Source organism: Nycticebus coucang, chromosome 7, assembly GCF_027406575.1.
Source record: "Nycticebus coucang isolate mNycCou1 chromosome 7, mNycCou1.pri, whole genome shotgun sequence".
NCBI classification, from domain to species: Eukaryota; Metazoa; Chordata; class Mammalia; order Primates; family Lorisidae; genus Nycticebus; species Nycticebus coucang.
This window is the reverse complement of record NC_069786.1, coordinates 47468462-47487100: the sequence shown is the minus strand read 5'-3', so window position 1 is coordinate 47487100 and position 18639 is coordinate 47468462. Positions and strand designations below refer to the sequence as shown.

General features: G+C 41.6%; 1 protein-coding gene across 4 annotated transcripts in view; it reads left to right on the top strand.

Annotated features, from left to right (window-relative positions):
* The window catches only part of CACNB4 (calcium voltage-gated channel auxiliary subunit beta 4), a 265202-nt gene that overhangs the window by 133904 nt on the left and 112659 nt on the right, over positions 1-18639 (top strand). The window contains exons 1-2 of one of the 4 annotated variants that reach the window (XM_053596367.1): positions 5150-5245; positions 7144-7303. The exons of 2 other annotated variants lie outside the window; for them this stretch is intronic. In XM_053596367.1, coding sequence (XP_053452342.1) covers positions 7298-7303 — 6 coding nt within the window. In that variant the 5' untranslated portion in view covers positions 5150-5245; positions 7144-7297. Of the gene's footprint in view, positions 1-4962; positions 5246-7143; positions 7304-18639 lie in introns of those variants that run through there. One more of the 4 variants, XM_053596366.1, reaches the window with a different exon arrangement.

The following is an 18639-nucleotide window of genomic DNA, read 5'->3' as shown; positions in this document are numbered from 1 at the left end:
CAGAGGACTATACTAGAAGTAGGATCCAATGTCTGTGGTGTTTTGTTTTGATGTTTTTGATTCCCTTGTCTGCCTTGTCCCTTTACCTGTCTGAGGAGCACCAGGGAAGAAACGGGTGTGATGGTAATGCCACACAGATTTCTAGAGGCAAAGAAGTGGGTCAGTACTTTCAGAACAGAAGAGGAAAAGATCATCTCGCAAATTGTGGTCACTTAATGTATTTTATTTTCTTTCTTTCTTTCTTTTCTTTTTTGAGACAGTCTCATTATGTCACCCTTGGTAGAGTGCCATGGCGTCACAGCTCGCAGTAACCTTAAACTCTTGGGCTTAAGAGATTCTCTTGTCTCAGCCTTCCAAGTAGCTGGGACTATAGGCGCCTGCCACAACGCCCAGCTATTTTTTTGTTGCAGTTGTCATTGTTGTTTAGCTGGCCTGGGCTGGGCTCGAACCCGCCACCCTTGGTGCATGTGGCTGGCGCTGTAATCACTGTGCTGCAGGCGCCGAGCCAGTCACTTAGTATAATTTCAATTAAAAAAAAGAGCAAAATAATTCCCAAATCTAAACTGGCAAAGACTTTGGGCTTGTGTTCTAGTCCATAGAAACGGCAAGAGGGCTGGTCTTTGCTGGGTCCAAGCAGTGTTCCTTTGCCTCTTCCCTGATGTCTCAGAGTCCCGCTGTAGAGCACATAACTACATTGGCATAGGAAAGTTAAATTCTAGAGAAATCTAAGTGGAAAACTAGATAGCAGACTTTCCTTTTGCTTCTCAATCTGTACCAGTTGGCTTGATCCTGGCTATCTAAAGGTCATAGCTAAACACCTCGCTCTTGGCTTTTCTCTCCCTCTTGTCCCTTTCCAAATACATGTAAAACAGAAATGCTTGTACTTTATCCTCTACTGTCAATTCCATGGGTTTGCTGTACTGGGTATATATAGCCCTAGGTAAGTCACTTTCCTACGTTTGAAGCCCACAAGAATATACAGAAAGTAATGTCTCCTGCGGTACAGAGAGAGCTTTCCTGACTAGATGAGGGCCACACCGTTTACTCCATTGACTAGAGCTCAGCTGAGGCGTTTGTCAAGCTGTGAGAACCGCTTCCCCACCACAAATTACATGGGATTTATAGATGTGGAATCATACAGGCAGTGCCTTTTCATAGGGTCTTTTGAGTTTGAGCTGTTGATCATAGTGAGAGATGACCTGAAAGAAACACATTCAGCAGGGAAACCTGAGAATTAGTGAGGTCTCCTGAATGCTGTGAGGGTTTGGAGGCTGGGTAGTGATGGGAGTTAGGTGGCTTACTGGGAAACACCAAGGCCAGAGGAGGCACAGGTTTTCAGACTTATTTTCTTCAGTCTCAGGTGGGAGATGTAGACCAGGGAAGAGGGTGGTTTCTCTTTTATCCTCTCAGCCCAGCACTTGACTGGAGAACTCTTAAGGTCAAAATCCAGAGTGCCAGTCTCTTGGGGTCTTTTCACCTCTTGCTTCAGTGAATTAGGATACCCTTGAAATTTGGCCCTTGGAAATTGAACCTGCTAGAATCCCTAGACCCTTTCATGAAAATCCGGGGATTGAGGTGGTCTGAAACAGGCCGGGAAAGCCCCCAGTGACCTCTTACCACTTCTCAGCCCAGCCTCAGTTAAGACAATCTTGGGACAGAAATGGTCAGTTTCAAGATCCTTCTAGAGTTCACTTTTCTGGAACTCCTCAAAATTCCTCTGAGGATGTCCAGTGCTGAGTCTTTCACTGGGGTTCCTCTGGAACTTTGGAATCAGCCCAAGGTTTGGGTCAAAACCTTAGGGTGACTCACAGGTATGAGGCTTATTCTGGGTGGATCTGGACCCTCAGGGCACACTCCCCAATCTATTATTTGATTTTTAGTTATCAGCTGTGGGTGACCAAATGATTTTTGATTAGACAATTTGTAAGATGGAAGGAGTAGAAAAGAATAGGGTTTTTTCCACCAAAATGATCTCTCACTATTCCACCAAATCCCTCTTGGGAACATTCCCACTGTTCCTCATACCTTACCTTGAACATTCCATCTAGAAGGGAGATGGAAGGAACATTGAAATGTAGAACATGTGGCTTTGGACAGAGTAATTTAACCTTTCTGGGTACTAAAAGGGCTAGATTAGGTGACTTCTGGGGTCACCCAACACCTCTAACAGTTCATGATTCTGAATCCAGTATTTTTCTAATTCTTGGGAAGCAGGCAGAGCTGGGCTGGCTCTGCTTCACGTCTGTTCTGAGTCCTTGAGGACTGGGTGGGGGTTTGCACAGAGTAAGCACAGCTGCCCTGCTTGGTCCATCGGCCTCCCTCCTGCCATCCCACCCAGAGTCAGACTTGCTTACTGTGTGCCTTGGTGTATCTCAAATTGAGCCTGTGCCCTTCGGAACTTCCTAGACCCTCTCATTGGATTGGCTGTAGGGAGTACTCATGGCAGCCACACACAGGAGAGGACTTCAGCTTTGCGCAGGTTTCCCAGCAGGGAATAGTTTCTTGCATCTTGGTGAATTGTGAAATGGATTGCCTCTTTTTCCATCTTCCCCCCTTAATTTAGATTCCCATCTTAAGACAATCAGGAAATATGTATACTCTCAATCGATACGGTACAAAGTAAGGAAACAATCGGAGAATTTAAGGAGGAAAAAGACACTTTTGTTGGGCAGCACCTGTGGCTCAGTGGGTGGGGTGCCGGCCCCATATACTGAGGGTGGCAGGTTCAAACCCGGCCCCGGCCAAACTGCAATAAAAAAATAGCTGGGTGTTGTGGCGGGCACCTGTATTCCCAGCTACTCTGGAGGCTGAAGCAAGAGAATCGCCTAAGTCCAGGAGTTGGAGGTTGCTGTGAGCTGTGTGATGCCACGGCACTCTACCCAGGGCAATAAGTGATACTCTGTCTCTACCAAAAAAAAAAAGAACTTTTGTCTCAATTTATTTTGTAAATACTGGATAAAATATTGTATGACTGTAGAGAGAGTTGATTAATATAACAGAATGTGGTACCTGAATTTGGACTTACCAATCCTTTCATCCAGTCTCCTTGCTGTATGGGGTGGGGAGGAGAGTGAAGTGCCACCGGGACAGTGACTTGCTCCAACACACAGTAGTCACTGGGTAGACCAAGCACTGGGTTTCTTTCTTATGGAATCCTGTTCATTGTACTCATCCTCTGCTGCCATCCTCCCTCAGTCTAGAGTCATACAGGATGTCATTTGAGGTTCTGAAGGACAGCTGAGTCCCTTATCACCTTTTTTCTTTTTTTAAAGAGACAGAGCCTTGTTCTGTCACCCAGACTGGAGTGCACTGTGTTATAGTGCCTCAAACTCTTGGGCACAGGCAATCCTCCTGCCTCAGCCTCCCAAGTAGCTGGGACTCCAGGCATGTGCCACCATGCCCTGCTAATTTTTTAATTTTTTATAGAGATGAGTCTTGCTGTGTTGCTCAGGTTGGTCTTAAGTGCGCTTACTGCCTTGGTCTCCCAAAGTGCTGGGATTATAGGCACCGTGCCTGCCCCTTTGCCATCTTTTACATTTGAAGGTGACTATTGATGCCGCTTCAGGCTATGCAACTGTGGTTGAAAGACATGAATGACCTAGAAGAACTGTGTCCTGCTCAGCAGCTATCTCTCTTTTATTACTTTTTGTAACTCTGGTTTGCTTCTTTGAGAGTTACACTTTTCAGAGACACTGGCTAGAAGGACAGGCCTTATTTCCTAGGTCCGGGGCCAGTTAGTTACTCCAGTGCTGAGCTCCCATGAACAGCAGCCAATGTCTTCCAGCTGACAAAGCAGGGCTGTCAATAATAAGTGTTTATGTTACATTTTGGATTTGCAGAGTTCTTTCTTGCCTCAGTTTAGCAGGTGAAGCAACTAACGCCTGTTGAAAGGGTAACTGACTGGGCCAGAGTCATCTGGCCAATTAGAGGGAAAGCTGACACTGGACCAGATCCTGAGTTTCTGGGTCATTGCTTACCCCAGTGAGTTTTGTGGCTTCTCTGGATTATATTCTTTGCTCCTCACCAATGTCTTTTTTCCACAAATGTAGCTGGTTTCTTTTATAGTGGGTTCTAGAGCTCTCCTGTTTCAAAGTTGCAACACCTTGTTGGTTGACCAAAAAGCTCCAAGAATATAGGGACGCTCCATGTCAGACTGGGACCTGTCCTGGGTCAGCTCAGCAGTGGACTGAGGCTAGGACATAGTGTGGTGGCAGCAGGGGACTTTTCTGCTTGAGTTTTGGGGGAAAGATCAATGCTGATTTAGGAATTTTACAGATTTATACATGGGAAAGGAGATAACAGGACTTAACCAAGAACACTGACTGTTGCTTAATGGAGGTTAAAAAAATTAATCTAAAGAGACATTAAAAATTTTGCATTTAAAAGTTGAGAGGTTTTTGAAAATTCACCACTTGAGACAGAGAAGTATTTTCTTGTCAGTGAGGCAGAGAGACTTCAGCGAGAACATTGAAAACTTTTACTATAGAAATTCTCTCAACAAATCTTACCATCTGTTTATTCTATCCATTTTCCTTTCACCTTGGACTTTCCCCGACTTACATGACTTGTTGTCTTTTTGACTTAAATTGCATCTGTTAAGTACAGATGTTGGGTGGAGATTAGGATCTATTCGCCTGTCTTTATATGATATTCTCTGGAAATAAAATAGCTCCTTTGCTCCCCCCTCCAGTGGTAAATTTAATTAAGAAGATGAGCAGTTGTGTTTAGAGTATTCAAATAGTCTGCCTTTCCAAACATTCCACTCAGCCTTTTGGATATTGATAAGTGTTTATTGTGGAACTAACAACACAGGCGAAACAGGAAGCAGCTCTCTGCTGGCTAGGGTGCTCCGAGGCGCCCTCCTCTCTCTGAGGGAACGCTCTTCAGCTGACTGAAGCAGGGAAGCCGAGCCAATCAGAGGCTGCTTTCCTAGCTCAGTCACCAGTCTGTGGTTGAGGAGGGGTTTTGCTTTTGATGCTCTGTATTGGGAAGGCAGATAAAATGCCAGGTCTGGACTGCCTCTGGGGATAACCTCACCCTCTGCGATGTGAATGAATAGCATCTTGCCTGGTAAATCCACGGGAAGTGATAAGGCAGACACAGTTCTTCTAACAGGCCTTTTCTCGTTAAGCTCTAGCTGTGGTTTCTGCAGCAGTTTTATTTTTGCCTTGAAAGAGGTGTTCTGGATTATCAGACCTCCATGTATGACAATTTGTACCTGCATGGAGTTGAAGACTCGGAGGCTGTAAGTATTTTCATAGATAGCTGATTCCCTCTCCCCTCCTCTTCCTTCCCACCACCCCCCATTATTTCTTAGGCAACGCAGGGAACATGGAGCCGAAAGCCAACATCGTTCTGGTGCTTGCTGGCTGCTGTGTAAATGTTCTTTGTATACTTTATAGTTAATAAATTCTTGTCAAGCAGAAAAAGAAATCAGGGTGATAGCAAAGGCATCAAAGAGTGCAGCTTTTTGAATTTACATGTTACCGGGTCCACATTTGAGCTCACAAGCGGTAACTGCTCCTTATAGACTGGTTTAAACTGTGCAGAAAGTGCCTGTGTTTTCCAATAGCAGTGTTCATAGAAAAGCCTCATTCATTATATAATACACGTTGTTTGTTGAGCTAGAATGAATGGAAGTTCCTGAGCCGTAGCTGTATTATTATGTGCTTTCTGCCTAAACAAGCAGTGCAGATCTACTGCTTCTTTGTTAAGGAAATTCGATGAGGGTTGTGGTCACACAACACCCCAGTGCAGAGGCAGCGGGTATGTTCCTGTACTCTTTCTTGGAAGAGCGAAGTAGACTCACGTGTGTTTTGGTTTAGAAAACTGGACTCCTTTTCCACCGTAGGTCAGGCTTGTGCAATCTATTAAAATCAGGATAAAATGATTTTCTGAAATCCCTAAAATCATACCACAGAATCCTGTCTTTTGAATATACGGCGAAGCTGACTACTGCTCTTTACTATTGCTTGTGGTAGTTCGTATTTTTTTCATCAACACACAGAAGTCTTGCAAGGTAGAATGGTCGGGGGTGGCTAATGGGAAGTGCTGTAGGAAGTCTGAATTTTGTATGAGTGCAATGCCATACGTGTTGCTACATTTGAAACAGGATTGTGTTATATAAGGTTCTCTGGCTAAACCACCAAATAAACAGATTATAACAAAAAACCCCTATGGTATACATCAGGGCAGACGTATACATCAAATGATGTGCTATCCATGAAAGATAGAAATCCCCAGTTCTCATGAGGCATCCCATTTTCCCTTCCTGTCTGCATGTTAGCTCTAACTCTAACTCTGTTTCCCCAAAGTCTCTCTGCATGTTGCCCAACGTGCTCATAAATGATCAGACTGTCAGTTTGTTGCAAGGCACTGTAGTCTGAAACACGGGCGGCTGAAATCCAGAAGGTCTGCACGTGCAGGTCGGGTTGGGGAATGGAAAAGGCAATTATAGGAGTTCAGTCAACCAGCTTCCCCAGCTGGGTTCTTCAGGAGGCCTGATAATTTCTTATACCCCTTCTCGCCACTCTAGTTATGAAACATGTGATGCCTTATTAAATCGTTTTATTTTCGACCAATGATTTTAAACTTGGGCAGTGTGTTGCACTGAAGTGGATTGGAGTCATTTCAGAGGTGCCTGTGGAGACCGGCTGCTATGAAGAGTTAGTTGGCTAGGAACTAATGTATCCAGCTCCTTGTGCTCCAGAACTGTATGAATCTCAGATGCACTGGTTTAAAGGGGAGCCATTATGAGTCTGAAAACATTTTTTTTTCCTCTTTTGGTCCAGCCTCACAGGACAGCTGAGTTTTTCTGTAGGGTGGGAAGTGAAGAGTGCAGTGACTTGACCCCGTGGCGGTAGTTGATGGCAGGTAGGGCTAGGTACTGCAGTGCTGTGCTTCTGGTGACTCAGTGGTGGCCAGCAGGCTGGGATCCTCGGGGCTGTGTACATCCACCGAGGTGAGGAAGGTGGGAGTCCGAGGAGTGACAGTGGGCATCGGGCCAGTCCTCACTGGAGAGTATGGGAGGTTTTCAGGTGGGTGGGATGGAAAGCATGTTGCATAAATCGGAGGGGAAGACAGAGATGTTCCAAGGGGTGAACTGACTCTGAATGCTTATTTGAGTTTATTTGTTTTTATAAGGAAGAATAATGTGATGTGTTACCCAAGATGGTGTGAACAGAGCTTCAAGCCAATGAAGAAGACTAGGCCTAAATAGCTGACCTGGTGAAGTGACAAATAAAGCCACACCTGGAGTGCCACACGCTCAGCAGTCTTTCTCAGTGCCAATGCATTTATGGCTGTAAGTGTGGGGGTTTGCCCAGAGCCGGGCCAAGCTCTCGGAACAGGTCTGGTGGATAGGCGTGGACAGGCTATTCTCAGATGGCCAGCGGCAGTCCAAGAATATACAGGCACTAAAAGCTGAGTACGGCACTTCTTTGGGGGTGGGGGCTGGGATTGGGGAAGCTATCCACATACGTCTTACTGCTCTGTGCTGTTGCAGATATCTTTTTGGGATGTGTGGGGGTTAACATGTGAGAAGTGGTTGCACTGGATGTTTTCACACAGTGAAAACCTAAGGACTATTTTATTACAAATAAGAATAAAGCATCATTATACACTGTTAGCACATCTCACCTCCCCACAGCAGGAGAGAGATTTTAGTACTGTGATGAGAGGCTTTTCTTAACAGTCTGGCCAAAAAGTAGATATTATATTCCCAGTGCCCTAGATTTTAGCCTGTAACCTCTATATTTCCCACACTGTCTATATGAACAGCGAGGGACAGGAAGCATGTTTGAACACACTTCCGTCTGGGCATTTTAGATTCTTGAGTTGTATGGAGGCTTTTTGGACAAGTCTATTAACTTCTGCTCTGGATCATCCAGAATTATAAGGAAGTACAAAAAGTCACCCAATGCCCCACAGCAAGGTCCCGCATAGGAGCAGGGGTTTCACGCAGAATGTCTGCTTGCTTCTTCACTTTCCCTGACATAGATAATGGAGTGTGTCCTTCTAGACGAGTCTGTACTGAGATCAGCCAGCGATAATGGCTCATGCACACAGACTTTCCTTACACTGGCTTCTCGACAAGGGTTGCCTTCACTGCCCCCACTCTGCCTTAATACAAGTCCTGGTGGCCAAGGTGTTTTTCACCAGTGAAGCCCCCAATGGTTCCTAATAGATTTCAATAGATCTGCTGCTTGATGTACATATTTTATAAATGGAGTCCTTGTGTACTGTGATGTCTATGAAAGCATTCTAGGAATAGAGTTCTTTTATCATTCAACAGGTTGACTACATAAACAGTAGGAGAGATGTATACGTGGAAGGAACGTAGAAGCAGAAAAAGTTGCCTAAAACCCACCGCCCAGAGATAATTGCTATAACATATTGCTGTACATAGTTCCAGGTGATCACTGCACAGAAATGTAAATAAGTCGTTCTGAACTTGCTACTGTGTGTTGCATCCTGTTTTGTTAAATGTTGTTCTCACTTGATAAAATACTGAGCACACTGGCACTAGAACTAGTCTGTGTAGGAGATGCATTGCAAAGTTAAAAGCTTCTACAGGGGTCTTCTGAAGTTTTGAGCAACTTGAATATAGATTCTTGAGTACTTCATAAAGTGAAGCCAGGTTAGCTGCATGTAGAATTAATAGTTGATTTTGCAGACACATTGCTTCCATTTTCGAATACTTAAAATTTTTTTTCTCCCAGTGGTAAGATAGGATTTTATTAGACAGAAAGGAACACAGAAGAAGTAAAAGCACCCGAGCTTCTGGCAAAGGGGAAGACCCAAGTCAGAAGTCTCCCACATGGGTCCTTTGCCTGGGGGTATCTATAGTATGAGGTCTTTGCAGTTTTTGCCCCAGGGGAAGGGATTAGGGTGTGTGCTCCCCACTCAAGGTGGAATCACTCAAAACAATTCAGGCTTCTTTGTTCATGACCTTGCCAGAGCCCTCAAATACTTAAATTCTAAAGCATTTAGAAGGAGAGACCTGATCTTTCCAATGAAACAGATGATTAGATCATAATTCAGGGCAATTACCAGGGAGGAAAATACATTCTGTAAGTGGTTTTTTTTGTCATAGGAAAGAGCCATAATGTATCTATTATTATTGAGAAATCTTATGGATGTGAAAGTAAAGTTTGCAAACTATTAATATACTGTGTCTATATCTGAATGTAAAAACACATTTAAAATACATGTAAAAACTCATTTAAATCTGCATATACCTACACATTATCATAAGTAATCATAAGGATAACTAGGATAACTTTATGTTCATTATTTAAACAATTCATTTTCCATAAGCTGTGTGACTAAGTGTATTTGTCTAAATCACTGGTTCTCAGCCTTCCTAATGCTGCAATGTATTTTCATTGTTAAAAGGGGTCTTGGGGCGGCGCCTGTGGCTCAAGGAGTAGGGCACTGGTCCCATATGCCAGAGGTAGTGGGTTCAAACCCAGCCCTGGCCAAAAACCACAAAAAAAAAAAAAAAAAAAAGGGGTCTTGACCCACAGGTTGGGAACCGCTGGTCTAAATGTTTGTGCATCCACACTGTTCACCTGTGCACTTTCACGTGTATTCACGTGCTATGTATGGATATGTCCCATGCTTTGATGATTGAGGGTTAATGCTAAGTGGGAGATTTCTACCTTATAGCTTTTGGAGAAGGAAAATTAACTGCTTTGGTGTGATGAAAAATACTCCAGAGGGTTGAAAGGCAACATAGCCAAAAGAGAAGAGAGCATTACTCCTTTCAAAGATATAATAAAGTTATTTTAAATATAAAGATATGTCCTGTACTTGCTAGAGAAGAGGATAACTTGAAACAGATGGACTCGTGTGTTTAGGGACCTTCAGTAAGACACTTCGCTGCACTAAGGATTAGATTTCTTTTGGAAATAGGAGGGTCAGCCGTCTTTATGGTTTGGTGCAGCAGAGCATCCCTTCTGTGGTCAGTCTTTCTGGCCTATTTATAGAAAATGAATACAGTCAGGGTCGGGCCTGGATAGTACTTGGATGGGAGAAAATGAATACAGGTCTGTAAAGGAACTGAAGAGCTACATGTTGGCATCACTGACCAGAGAAGAAAACCAAAAGCTGGTTGTGGTTTGTGTGAGAAACTTGACTAAGAAAATCAAATTACGTTACTCAGCTGGGCTATTTTGGTGTTTGGCTAGTGTCTGTTAAGTAAATAATGAACCGAGCTTTCTTTCTCTTCCATCAGTTTTTAGCAATGACGGTTTTCTAAAATACATATTGAAATAATTTCTAGATGTAATTGTCATGGGGCTAAAGCCGTGAATTTACTGCTTTCAGGTCACTGATCTTGCCACTTCTTGTTAATATTCCATTTGCAAGTGACAGAGGGAAGAATTAGGATCAATCCTTGCTTTTCCCTGGGTCCTCCTGTATTTCCTTCTCTGCTGCTGTTCTTCTTACTAGATTTTGATGAAATCAATCCAGGAATTTACAGTGTGATCCTGGGTCTCCATGTGTACGCACTCAATGAACATGATGTTATTCTCTTGTGCAAGACGTTCTGTATGAAGGTCAGCAATAACCATGGGAAACCATTCTTTTAGGGGAAAGGTGGGAAGCTTCCCATTGCTGGTCTTCTCTTTCCATGGGAGCTCGGCTTTGCCTTTATTTCTACATGGACAGTTCTCGCCTTTCTGTTCATCACCTGTCTTTTAATGTGTCGAATGCAGGTGAACAAAGCCACCCGAGGAGGACAGAAGACAAAACTGGACTGGCTATGAGTTTTCATTCTCTTCTTTTCCCTCTCCCACTAGTCCTTTAAAATAATCATCACATCATGAGTTCAGATATCCATGAGGTTAAGTTTAAAATTGTACTCAGCCAGCTCTAAAATAGAGAAGCTCAGTATTCTGATCTAAATCGGGCTGATTTCGGTGCCTTTTATGGGTTTGCATCGGGCTAAGAGGGCTGTGGAAGCAGCAGCAGCTCTAACCTGGAGAGGACACGTTGGGTAGATGTGTGAGTTCCCACCGAGGGTAGGGCTCGGGTGTGTACACTGGTGCCCCGTCCTCAATACAACTGCATGTGTAAAGCCCTGCCCGTTTACACTTTGTGTACAATAATGACAGCAGTTGGGAGCTGTAGATTTTTGTGTATTGGACTTTGAACTTTTTAAGGCTTTTAAGGGTATGAGTCTAAGATAAAACCGTACAACTATTTTTAGTTACTTATTGTTATGCCAAAAGAAGTAGCCTAGATTGCTCGCAGGACAGTTTTTGAGATCTAAATAGACTAATACTTGCTCTGGCTCTACATTTATATAATCTTGTGTAACATAACTGCATTGTTTCAGTTATAAATATTACCCTCTCTTCTCAAATGGTGCCACACTATCAGTATTTCCTGCATCCTATTTTTTTTCTTTTGCATCTATCATTGGAAATATTTTAAAGTCTTACGTTTAAAACAGGATGTTTTGAATTTGAATTTAGTCTTTTCCTTCAGAGGAGTTGATCTAAGGGATACATCATGACATAAAAATTGGTAACTGTTGGGGTAATCACTCTTGTGGTTCTCTCCATGGTGTGGTATTTGGAGATGAACATTTCTGTTATTTAAAAAAAAAGAAAGAAAACATCAGTAGCTGTCAATTATTCAGTGGCTTGATTGTGTAGATTGTGAAAACCAGTTCTCTCACTTTGCCCTTTTTATTCTTATTACTCCTTCATCTCTTTTCTTTTTAGCTTGAGCGTCATATAGGACAACAATTCTGACCTTCAGTGTTTCTATTAGCAGCTTTGTTGAAAAGTTTGGTGAATGATAAGGATGTTGTTAAAATTGTTTCTCAACCTTTTTTAATTCCCATCAAACTGGTAAAATGTTGTCTTCTACTTTTTGTACTTTGTATTATGAAACAATAATGTAACCTGATAGTATCATGATTAAAAGTGGAGACTCAGTGCCAGATAGCCAGGAATTGAGTCCTGGCTTCCCCATACCTAACTTGTCGGCCTGGGTACATTTCTTAAGCTCTCTGTGCCTCAGTTTCCTCATCGCTGAAGTGTCAGTAGAAATGGATCCTACATCTTGGGTGGTTTTGAAGATTAAGTTAATGTGTATAAAAGCCTTAAAACATAGGTAAGTGTTTTCCTCTATTATTGTTATACACATCTACTTATGCTTTTGATAATTAAATGCTCCTTGTGTTTACAGATTATGATAGTCTCACCAAATTCATCAGTTTATTTTCAGATTCCTTGTGTGCATTTTGAGCATGATTTCAAAAAATCTTGTAGTGGTTGATAGGTAAAAGAATACACTAATTCCATAAGGCCTTATGATTAGCTCACTGTGTTTTGTTTTGGAAAAAGGGGTGGCAGATGACAACTGGAAGAACACTAGAAGTTGTTCTTTGCACTTAACTGGCAGTGGCCTCACACAAATCATTTATCTCTCTAATCCTCAGTTTTCCCCACTCTACAATGTAAATGTTTGATTAGATCATTTCTAAAGTTTCCTCACATCCGAAATTTTGTTCTTTTTGCAGGCAAGCATGTTCTTCAGTTGGGATACAAATGCCACATATGCCATTTGCTTTTTAAGTGATGAGTTACACAGCGGTTTGTATGTATTGAGTAGTGTCAATGTTTGGACCTTGAGTCTAGATGTTGGGCCTTTTCAGAATCTTTAAAGGAAGAAAGTGTGTGTGATGTACGTCTTTGAGAGGACTAGGTATATGAAAAGGGAAATGTTTTATTTAAGACTTTTAACTCTAGGGTGGCACCTGTACCTCTGTGGGTAGGGCGCTAGCCTCATATACCGAGGGTGGCGGGTTTGAACTCAGCCTTGGCCAAACTGCAACAATAACAACAAAAAAAGAGTAGCTGGGCATTGTGGTGGGCGCCTGTAGTCCTATCAACTAGGGAGGCTGAGGCAAGAGAATCGTCTAAGCCGAGGAGCTGGAGGTTGCTGTGAGCTGTGACACCACAGCACTCTACCGAGGGTGATAAAGTGAGACTCTGTCTCCTAAAAAAATAATAAAATAAAAAGACTTTTAACTCTAGAAGGATCCTTTATCTACTGCTAGTTTGCTTGCCAGTACCCACGGTGCACTTGTAGCCCACAGCGATTTGAGTTGGAAACAATTGAGGCTCATCTCTGAGATAAAAAAAAATCAAAAGCAAAAGCTTTCTGAGAAGTAAATTTCTCCTAACTCTTACTCCTGATTGAGGAGGGGTGTTTCTGCTTCAGATTATTTTTCCTTCTTGACTAAGCTGTCTGAGCTGTGCACTAGAAGAGTGTTGATATAAAAGCACTGTGTGTCCCTGACTTGTGATTGTGATGCCTACGCATCAACAATTTTGTTGTTCAGTGTTTTCTTGCTTTACCAAATAATAATGTTTTCTTCCTTATTATTGTCCTTTGGGATATTCTAAAACCAATGATCAATCAGTTGGAAAACTCCAGAAATATAATCAATTCTAGGAGTCATTCATTAACTTTAAAACAGGCCTTTGTTTCTATCGAAAGGACTAATTGTGCCTGATCTGTTTAATTTTCCTCTGTGATACGGTGACAGGACATGAAGAGAAGAAAGACATCATCTTGACTTGTATTATGAAACAATAATGTAAGCCCGGTCTCTCCAATATCCCTTTAAGTACTGTTTAAATGAAATAAGAGTTGAAGGCAAATATTTATCATCATGCTAGAACACTACGGTGAATATTGTGCTAAAATGGTTAGTGGGTGAAGAAGTTAGCTCCCTAGCTAGGTATTATTGATAGCTTAATGTCGTCTAAGTTCAAATGATGTCCCAGAGATTAATGTCTTGGGGTTTATTTAGTGGCTTTATTGATCCAAGTGATGTAATTAAGAACTTATCACATTTTCAAATCGTCTCTCACTTGATCATGTTGTTAAAGCGTAGAATATAGGATTGGAATTAAGGTAAAGTTGAAAAGGAAGCACAGAATATTTAGTTATTGTGGTGCACCGTGCTCTTTGTGAAGTGCTAGGAAATTGCAGAGTAGAGTAAGGAATAAAACCACAGAGATCAAAGAAGGCTACATGGACACTAGATTTAAAAAGAAAAGACCCCTTGATGGTTGAGTTTTCATCATTAGTTGACTAAAAACCAACAATTTGATGCATGAATCATGATGCATATTCATAGAGTGCCAATGGTAGTCTTTCTTCTATGTCGTAAAAATTTCCAAAGTTATAGATTCTACTTTATTGATCAATATGCATAACCCCCACCCCCATTTAACAAGTCTAACATGGGGATACACCTTAGAAATAATGTCGTCTCATAGTTTTATTTTTTTCCCTTAGATTACATAATCTAATGTTGAATCTTAAAATCATTGGTATCTTAAACTTAGTGAAATGAGGCATTTGGGGGAAATAATTTAAACAACGCACAATCATTTAGTATGAAAAAATTAGGCTTCCTTGATGATCTCCTAGTCTGCTCCCTTCCCCACTGGTATCTGTTCTTAACAATGCAATGAATATCTGTTTCTGTGTATTGAGAAGCTTCAATATTTAGAAAGAGTATACTTACACATATGTGTTATATTTGTAATTTTTAAAAGTACAAATAAGATCATAAGAAATATTATTATTCTGTGGCTTTTTGTCTTCACCTAAAAATATACCAAGGACCTTTTTCTATATCAACTGGTTCTTTTTAATAAATAGTGACATAATAGCTGTGTACTGTAGATTTACCATAATGAATTTCACCCACAGGTAGAGATTTAGAATATTTCTCATTTTTTAGTCCTGCAGGTAAATGCTGCAGTTAACATTCTTTTTAGTTTTCTTTTTTTTTTTGAGACAGAGTCTCAGTATGTCATCCTTGGTAGAGTGCTGTGGCGTCACAGCTCACAGCAACCTCAAACTCTTGCCTCAGCCTCCCAAGTAGCTGGGACTATAGGTGCCTGCCGCAATACCCGGCAATGTTTTGCTGTAGTTGTCATTGTTGGTTAGCAGGCCCAGGCTGGGCTCAAACCCTCCAGCTCCGGTGTATGTGGCTGGTGCTGTAACCACTGTGCTATAGGCGCCAAGCCGGCAGTTAAGATTCTTTTACGTAACTCTTTGTATACACATGCAGCATCTCTCTAAAATAGCTTCCTAGAGGTAGAATTGCTGGATCAAAGGATTAACACATTTTATGATTTATATATATTGTTGAGCATTGTAAAACATTTTTATATTAAAATAAAATTTTTTTATTGAGAAAAATGATTTAGTTCAAAAACTTTAATGTGAAATATAAGACTTCAAAGAAAATTTTTGGTGTGGGAAGCACTTTTAGGATATGGCCCACAGATTCCGTAGGAAGAATTTATTTACTCTCTGTTACAGTAATTTGGTTAAAAAAAAATTATAAAAACTTGTGAAGTTTCATTCACCCTCTTCATTTCATAGATAAAAAATTGAGGGCCAGAGAGGTCAGACAGCTTGTTTAGAATGACCCAGACAATTTGTAGCAGAACTGGACCTAGAACCTTTCTCATGTTTCTTCCTAGAGCAATGTTCTCATGATGCCAATTTTTAAGGGTTAACAACATAAAAAACCGGAATAAACCCCTGAAAGGTGGTACAATCACATTATTTGTATAGTGCTTGACAGCTTACAAAGCAAGTTGGGAGTTGGGAGACTCTCCAAAACAGAGAACAGATTGCTCTCTGACCCAAATGTGGAGACCTTTATCTGCTTGGAGACCAGATTAGCTTCCCAGTTTCTTTCAAGCTTTTATTTGATGTTGCTGTATGATATGGTTTGAAGTCTCCACTCATTGATGGATTAAAATGATAATACATCCATAAAACTTAAATGAACATAAAATCTCAATGCTTAGAGAATGTCAGAAAGCCGTTCTGTGTTTTAGGGAAATGTTAGAGTGCTCTTATTTTGTATGCAGGTCTTGATGATAGTTGCAAGTTAATGCTACATTTGGCCTTAGCCAGGAGCAGCCAAGTTCCATTTTTATTCTGTCTTTCTCATTTACGATTCATCTCCACGAGCTTCCAATTCAAAAAAACATCTGCATGATTCTGTAGCCGTATTTTTAAAAGATAAAGGAGACAGCAATATTTGCAAGAAGTATAAGGAACTATAAGTTCTTGGGTGTAGAGGAGATTGTCTCTTTCTTTGTCCTGTTTCTGCAGGATCTCTACCAAAAAAACAGGTAACACACTTGAATTAGGATAAATCAAGAGAATTTAATAAAAGGAAAAGGTATTGATAGGGTATAAGGAAACCACAGGGGAAAGTGCAGAACCCCCTTTCTGCCCCGGGTGGTAACTGTAGAGTCGTTACCATGACTAGACTCAACAGGATCAGGGAAAGTTAAGGCTTCAGGAACCTGAGTTCTGTCTAGAAAGCTACCTTGAGAAGGATGCAGCTTTCCCTGTGGAAAGATACAGCCAACCCAGGGGCATCCCACAGGGAGGATGACAGGGGATAAATACTCCATTCTTACCCACCCGCCTCAGCTCTCTGCCAAGGCACCTATTTGCCAAACCCAACCAGGAGCCAGAGCAGAGCTTCTAAGTTAGCCATGCAGTGCCAGAGCAGGGTGGGAAGGGTGCGGGGTGGTGTGGAAAGGCAAAGGGGCACTGATCTTATCTGTTACTGCTTTATCTGAAGGTATATTCACATCGGTAGACAGAGCATGCCATTTGAAGGCATCCCTAAAGCACATCTCTGAAGATGCCACGGGGCTCTGAAGGACCTGCTGTTGGTTGCTGTCCGCTGGAGATGTGTGTTGACTTTTATATGTAGACATAGCTCACAGCAAATAGTCAACTGCATCTTCTTTTTGTACTGTTTTTTTTTTTTTTTTTTTTATGAAGATCAGGAATACTTAAACAAAGTCTAGCAATGGGAGAAAATTAGACATAAATGTTAGTTTTGTGGAGAAGCCTTGAGCTGAGCTGAGAGGGCTTCCATAATTGCCCTCAACTACCCAAAGGTCTGTGCAGGGAATGAGGAAATATAGGGAAGTGCATCATCAGACCAACTTGTGGCTAAGACATGCTCTATTGTTATGGCCAGACTAGAATAATTTTTATCTTTATTTATCTTTTTTCAAAATAATTTTCAGAATCCCTTCAAATGTCATTACATTGTGATTCTCACCACATAAAACAGTTGGGAGGATTGGTGGAAAGAGGGATTAGCAATGTGAGATTTTATAGCTTTGATGATAGCTTCTTTATTAAAAGATATATTGACTGAATAGGGGTGCTACAAGGAGCATTTCCTTTTTGTGTTGCAAGCAGAACCTTGTTTTAGAAGGTATAGGAATTATAGGTGGCTCAGCACTTATTATTGCACTTTGGGAGGCTGAGGCAGGAGGATGCTAGAGACCAGGAGTTTGTGACCAGCCTGGGCAACATAGCAAGACCCTTTTATAAAAAATTACCTGGGTGTGGTGACACACCTATAGTTCCTAGCTACTTGGGACACTAAAGCAGGAGGATCTTTGGAGCCCAGGTGTTCAAAGCCGCAATGAGTTATAGTAGTGCTATTATACTCCAGTCTAGGTGACAGAATGAAACTCTGTCTTTTTAAAAAAGAAAAGGAGTCATTTTCGACTGGTTGCTAGTTACACAGTATATAGATTTTATGTAAATCTATTGAGTTGTACGATATATGATGTATGCACATTTCTATACATGTGTTGAACTTTAATTAAAAGTTTTGGGAACCTGTTTTGGGGAAACAAGTGAAAGTAGTGGAATTTTGGAAGTTGTGATCAGAATTAGGATGGACATACTGAAGGCTCTGACTTCACCTTGTTAGGGCTTGTGAAATGTAGAAGGGAGTAGACTCACATAGTGACGTGCTGGTGTCCTGTGTGCAGAAAGAGTACTAGCCCTTGACCAGTGGTCATTGGCCAAGGATGGGGACAGGTGACCCATCTCCAGGAGAAGGAAAGACCCTGCGCCTCCAGTGCCTGGAACAGAAGGCTGTGTCACTGGTGATGTTCATTGGTGACGCCTTCTTGCGTCACGGTCTTCCTTGGAACAGATGGCTGGAGTGGTGTTCACATGCCCCAGCAGTAGATGCCTCACCTCTTTGAATAACCATGATTCTTAAGGTAAGGAAGACTTAAGGGGAGCAGATTTTCTGACCTCCCTTTAGCAGTATCTGCAGAGTGAGAGTCAGGCTGTTCTCAGTGGTGACAACTGGGCCTTAAGCTTACAGAACTGTGCCAGAGGCCACAGCAGAGAGCCAATTCCAGTAATAAGGAATAAAATGATTTCTGAGTCTTAGTTGAGCTTTATTTTAATAAGGTTCTATGGTTGAGATGTTTACTCCTGGAAGGGGCATGCTTGGTATATGGTGTACAGAGACACTCCGTGGAAAGGCACTGCACTCTTTAAAATATATGCAAGGGATTGTATGAAAGCTAAGCTAGCATATATATGATAGGAACACTGCTTGAATGTTTCCATTTTCAAGGTTTAAGTACTTATAATGTACATTGTTTTTAAAGATTGGCTTTTACTTTTATGGTTCAAATGCTTGAATTATTACTAGTGTAGAGTGAAATGTTAGAAGAAAGGTGAGGTGGATAATATGCCTGGAATCCACTGTTACCATTTGTTGTCATAGAGGCTTTTCAT